Source organism: Pteronotus mesoamericanus, unplaced genomic scaffold, assembly GCF_021234165.1.
Source record: "Pteronotus mesoamericanus isolate MK-2021 breed Mesoamerican mustached bat unplaced genomic scaffold, CSHL_Meso_final scaffold_54, whole genome shotgun sequence".
NCBI classification, from domain to species: domain Eukaryota; kingdom Metazoa; phylum Chordata; class Mammalia; order Chiroptera; family Mormoopidae; genus Pteronotus; species Pteronotus mesoamericanus.
In genome coordinates, this window is record NW_026555321.1 from 2,715,308 (window position 1) to 2,721,307 (window position 6,000).

The following is a 6,000-nucleotide window of genomic DNA, read 5'->3' on the forward strand; positions in this document are numbered from 1 at the left end:
TTCATTTCTTGAAAGTCACATGCAACTCCCTTGAAAGCAAGCGATTTTTGAGAATGCCATGGCTGCTTTTAATAAACCTGAAAACGTTTTCCCTGGACAAATCACAATAGGAGTTATCAGAAGGAGGCCGTTTCCTGACCAGCAGGTCCCCAGGGACTCAGAGCTGGCTGGAGCTGCGCCCTTCACACCCTCACACTCAGGGCTGTTAGTGACTGGCTGAAAACCGTCTGCCTTCTTGCCCTGGAAGGTTCTCCCCTGGGCAAGGCAGCTGCCTCTGCCCCAGCCAGAGTTCAGCACCAGCTCAGGAAACAGCACCCTCGCCAGTCTCAGGATCTTCCCGGGGAAACTCCCTGGTCGCCCCAAGAGATGCTTTCTGGGTCCCCTTAGAACTTGAGCCTCATGGACATGTCATCCCTTCCTGAGCAGGCTCTGTGGGGCCAGTGAGAACCAGAAACAAGAGCTGAAAATGCTACTTCCAGAAAATCCAGATGGGGAGGTGGAGCTACACCCACGCCTGAAAGCCAGCATGGGGCAGAAGAACTCAGCAAGGGCTTCCCCCGCAGAGGTTACGGGAAGGCAGCTGCCACGCTGTGGCTCCTCACTGACATGGGCGAGGCCCATGACCCTGGAGTCCCCATTCTGAAGGCTTTACCTTCACAGGGGGCTCTCCTCTGGCCCCTGAACAATCCTTGCCTCCCCAAGGACAAGCCTCTCCCCCATCCGAGCCCATATCTCGTATTTCGCCTGAGATAGGAGACTAGAACCCACTATCTTCTCCCCCTGCAGGCTGGGAGCGGAGTTCTCATCCTTGAATCCCTGTCCCATAGCACAGAGCCCACAGGCCAACATCTGATGAACGGAAAAAGAATTTAGCCGCTTTGGCAGCCCACTCTTAATTTTTAGTTACATTTAAACACTTTTGTTCAGTTTTGATACTCAAATACTCCAAGGGTTGATTTTTTTTTCTTTTTCTTCTAACACCTTCTGATCTTTGTCTAGCCCTTTAAGACTTAAGTCGATGCTCTGAACCAGCACTAGCCAGTAAAACTTTCTGCGGTGATGATTATGTTCCCTCTGTGTACAATCCAAAACAGTAGCCGCTAGCCACATGCGGCTACTGAGCACTCAGAATGTGACTAGTACAACTGAGGCACTGAATTCTTAATTTTCTTTGCTTGTGATTAATTTTACTTTAAATAGCAATACATCTGGCTACTGGCAACGGTATTCGCAGGGCAGCAGCAATGTCTCGCTCGTTCTTTTCATTGTCAACCTTAATGCAAAGTGAGGCTGTTATGTTCTCCCTGGATCTGAATGGCCTCCTATTCCACACTGAATGATGCTCTAACAACCTTAACAAAGCAAAAAGCTGCCCGTCTTCCATCGCCAAGCACTTGCTCTGTGCCTGAGCACAGCCGTCTTGCTGTGTCCCGGGAAATGGGCAGGAAGCAGGTCTCCAGAAAGGAAGCCGGGGCACCCAACCAACTCCAGGGCGTCTGGGGCAGAGGAGAGGGGAGGGTGTCAAAGAAACCCACGCTGGGGGGCTGGACGCCAGCCGGGCTGCGTTTATTTATATCACAGGGTGTTAGAGTTGTCTGTCCCGCCTGCAGCTGAAGAACTCGTCCACGTCTAAGGGAAGGGGACAGAAACCGGCTTTGTCCATGTTTCCTGGCACCGGCTGCTGTTGTTCAAAGAGTGCAAGAAACCCGGGGCAGGGGTGGGGGGAAGGTGGCGCGGATGGGAGGTATACGGGAGGAAGCTGGCCCTGGGCAGGCAGATGCCCTCCGGGTGACGCTGCAAAGGAGGCAGCAGAGTCCTCTGACATGTAACACTGCCCGGGATCCCCTGGCCCACCTGGTCACGGGGACAACGCTCACTGCCTAGAGCATGGTGACTGAGGGGCCACTCAAGCCAAATGTGTGGAGAGAGGAGGGGTCTGGGGCTCTGCCCCACGACTGCACAAGCTGGACTCTGTCCCCAGGGCTCAGAGAAAGCAAGGTCACACCCTCCCTCTTACAGAGGTTTAGGCCCTCCTGATCGGTGACGAGTTTAAAAGAACTGATGGGAATTCGCAGCTGTGGGACTGAAGCAGGGCTGGTTCTGGCAGGACACAAGCACCTGCTGTGCGACGTGCACCGACGGTCTGTCACAGCCGCGAGCTCTCAGCTCCGCTCCTGCACGGCCCATGCTGACCCTGGCCCCGGAGCTCCGTCCCTGCCCCTCCAGCACATCCTCCTCACTCCCCTCCCCGTTCCACAGCAAATCACCTCATCTGTAAAATGGTGTTTAATTAGCATGAAGCAAACTCATCAAACCACTAATATTGAATTAAGAAGCGAAGCAGCAATTTTCTCTGAAGAAGGAAGACATCGAATACAAGGCTTAACATTCTTGCCTTCTTTTCCTTTTAAAGTTTCAACATCGTACTTTTCCTTTTCACGTCTGTCCCTGACCCCTCTCACCGATTTTGACTATTTGTGACCTTTTTCAGTCCCCCTCTGTAGGCTGCTATGCTCGTCCATTGCACGGGAGCGGCCCTTTGGTAAATTATGCCAAAACTGCAGTAACCAAGTAAGTTAGTGCATCTCTCTGGTATACACACTCTAGCTTCTCTGGCACTTTGGAAATGCATAGAAAGTGACTTAAAACCTCCCTTCCTCTCTGACCCAGCAACAGTAAGCCCAGGAATGCATTCGGAGGAAATAATTAAGGATGCCGCAAAGCTTCAGTTACAAGATGGGAGGAGGAGGTGCTGGAGACTTCCTGCTTTGCAGGCCACAGCCTACCAAGGCCGGACAGCATAATTGGCAGAGAATAACGTTCAAGGTGTAAGATGAAGACTATTTGGGGGAAGGGAGAGGAGAGAAAAAGGATAAGGAAGGAAATACTTGGAACAAGAGGACAGAAATCAAGGAGATAAGCCAAATGATGATAAATTAAGTCAGTGCAGGATGGGGATGGGAGGGAAAAGGTGCTTCAAAAAGATTTCCGTAGAGGTTAGCAGGCACCTGAAAACCCAGAGGGACGAGCCCTCCAGTAGGAAGAGCCGCTCACTCAGTATCAGGAGCGAAGACGGTCCCTTTGAGCTCAGCAGCCTGGCAGTGGATGGGTTCGTACTGACCCCTGAGATAGCTGCCCCACGTCTCCACTGGCCGTGGCACCTGCGCCAGCGTTACCGCCCGGCCCCACCTCCTCTCTGCCATTTACCGGGTGCCGCGCTGAAGCCCAGACTGTCTTTTCCTGCACTTGTCTGCACTTGTCAAATGTATTCATCATCCCCTTTTTGAAACAAAGCAGGCTCCACTCTTCCCCATGTCAGGGCTCCTCTCGGTTCCTCCCCGTTGGAGGGAGCCTAGACCTGTGGCCCATCCAAATCCAGGTGAGAGGGTCTTAACTGAGCCGTTTAAAGAGCTGAGAGAGCTGGGAGGGCACAAGCCCGCACAGCTGCGGAGCCCACGCAATGCCCCAGGGCCACCGCCTGCCTCTCCACGGGAGCCCCCTGTTCGGAGAAGCCCTTCTATTTTTGACAGCTCTCTCCACATGCCCCGTGCCAAGGCCACGCAGCCCAGGAGTCCGGCGTGGTATTCTGGGGTGTGCTCTCCAACTGCTTCTGCCCAGGCTGCATTCTCTACCACCCCCCCCCCCAGCCCCCAGCAGACTCTGAGTGTGGAGGAGGTGCTCAGCCTGCTTTGCTTTATAAAGGGGATTACTGGCAAGTGCAAGGAAAGACAGCCTGGCCTTACACTCAGCACCTGGGGCAGACGGTGGGGACGGAGGTGTGAAACCGGACAGGAGCTACCCAAGGTTCTCTTGGAGGCCGCTCAGTAAGCGGCACAATCGTTAATAGGCTGGCCAGTCACAGAGCCTACACTGTTCCAGGAATTCGCAAGCACTTGATCTACAAATCCACTCTTTCCATCAGCCTCTGTCCAGTTCAGAGCAGTGACTCTGGCAGAACTGCAGGCTGAGAGCTTGCCTTCCCAGCCTGCAACCCCTAAGGATGCTCACACTGGTGACCACAAAACACATAGCCCCCTGGGCCCCCACTGGGGCACGACCTTGAATAAGGGAACTATCTATGGGCCTAACACTCTTTGATGAAAAGGTGACTGTGTGGGCTATTTCATTCCCTCTCCTGCAGGGAAAAGGGTCAAGGAGGGACCAGCCTCTTCTCCTGCCTCTCCGGAGCCCCACACTCTAGCTCTGCGCTGCTTAGCTGATGGCGCTTAACCAGGGAGAGTTCCCCAACCCTTGGGACTCTCAGGGGGCAACTGGACTCGCTGACCTGTACAAAACCACAGCCCTCGAAGACTTCTGGTGCTTGTGTGCAGGTCAGATGACCCATATGAAATGAGGCCCAGGCAACGAGAGAAATCACCCACCCGCCCCCTGTCCTTGTCACTTGGGCTCCTGGACCATCCTCCTTTCCTGCATCCCGGACCCTCTCAGCTCGCTTCTGCAGAGGACCTTGTAAGTGAGGAGGGGGCCTCTGGCCTCAAATACGCCCCAGGGCTACCACACACTCAGGCCTCTGGGGACCCCCTACGTTCCCCCTCAATCCCCCAGCAAGGCTGCACACACAGCCTATTCTTTTCACAACCTGGGGTTAATCCTCTTCCTGTGCGCAGTGGCGCGGGACAGGCTTAAAGTCAGGGAGAGGTGGGTGGGGTGTCACCAAGAGTTTCCCAAAACTGTGGAGTCTGCATCTCCAGTGCCCCGTCTCCCGACCCTGTGGCGTTCGGAATGCACGCCTGGCTAGCGGCGGCCCGGGGAGCCAAGTTACTGTGCGACCCGGAGAGTTAGGCTGACTCTGGCCGGGGTGGGGGGGCGGAATTGGGGAGGCGGGGGCGGTTCTCCCCGCACACTCCAGGCTGGGACCCCGAGGAAGCGCCCGGCCCGGCCCCCTCCAACGCCGGGCGCCACCCGGGACGTCTGGAGGACCCAGGACCGGCGCCCTCCCTCCTCCCCGCCTTCTCTCCGCGGCCGCGCTGCGCGCAGCGAAGACATTTAAATCGCCCCCTCGGGACGGCGGCGTGGAAGAGGCCGGAAAGGCGGCGGCCGGCCCGGGAACCGAGGCCGGGGAGGCGACCGGGCGGGGGTCGGGGAGCCGCGAGGACACTCACCAGCGCGTGTTGTCGTGGAAATGCTCCAGCACCGCGTAGCCGAAGAAGGAACCGGCGGGACCCTGGAAGCGCACGGGGCGCTGCGGGTCCAGGTTGTAGGCGCCCACGGGGGTCCCCGCGGCCACCAGCGCCAGGAGCAGCGCGCGGAGCCCCCCGGCGCCCCTCCGCGTCGCCGGGCCGCCCATCCCCAGCCGGCCACCGCCCTCCCTGTGCCCCGCGAGCAGGGCGCTGAGCGCGCCGGCGGCGGGGCGGCGGAGTCCGCCGACGGCCGGGAGGCTCCCGGGGGTGGGAGCTGTGCGCTCGGACGCAAGCGGGATGCGGCGCCGGGCCGGGGGCGGTAGGCCCAGCGGGCGCGGGAGGCGAGCACAGGGGCGGCCCAGAGCGGGCGGCGTCCTCAGTCCGGCCGGCCGAGAAGTCTGAGCGCTCGCAGCGAGCGGGTCCGGGGCCGGGCGGCTCTGGACTGCGGAGAGGCGCGCCCGCGAGGTGGGCGGCCGGCGCAGCGGGACGGCGCGGCAGCGCCCCCTGCGGGCCGCGAGCCCCCACGCACCTCCCGGCCGGAGATAGCCTGGACTCCCGCCAGGCGCCTCTGGCTGCCCTACCTCCCCACCGCGCCTAGGGCGCTGTGGTCGCGAGGCGACGTTAATCCCCTCCGCAGCTGCGTGCTCTGCCCGCCCTCCTGGGTCTCTGTCGGCGACTCTCGTTCCCTCTCACTTTCACACCAAGGCCAAAGGAAGCCAGGGGAAGGACTAAGCTGTGCCCATCCGCTACCCCTTTCCCCAGCTGTGAGACAACCTGTAAGAGGCAAGCACTCAATAAACGGCAGCTGTTGGTAATAACGACAGTAGCCACGTGGGAGTGAGCAGAGTACCCCCCACAC

The 6,000-nt window shown here is 58.5% G+C and overlaps 1 protein-coding gene across 1 annotated transcript in view; it reads right to left on the reverse strand.

The window, feature by feature from the left end:
* The window catches only part of ITGA9 (integrin subunit alpha 9), a 296,559-nt gene extending 290,985 nt beyond the window's left edge, over window positions 1-5,574 (reverse strand). The window contains exon 1 of the mRNA XM_054595411.1: window positions 5,124-5,574. Coding sequence (XP_054451386.1) covers window positions 5,124-5,308 — 185 coding nt within the window. The 5' untranslated portion in view covers window positions 5,309-5,574. The remainder of the gene's footprint in view (window positions 1-5,123) is intronic.
* Window positions 5,575-6,000: the final 426 nt, after the last annotated feature.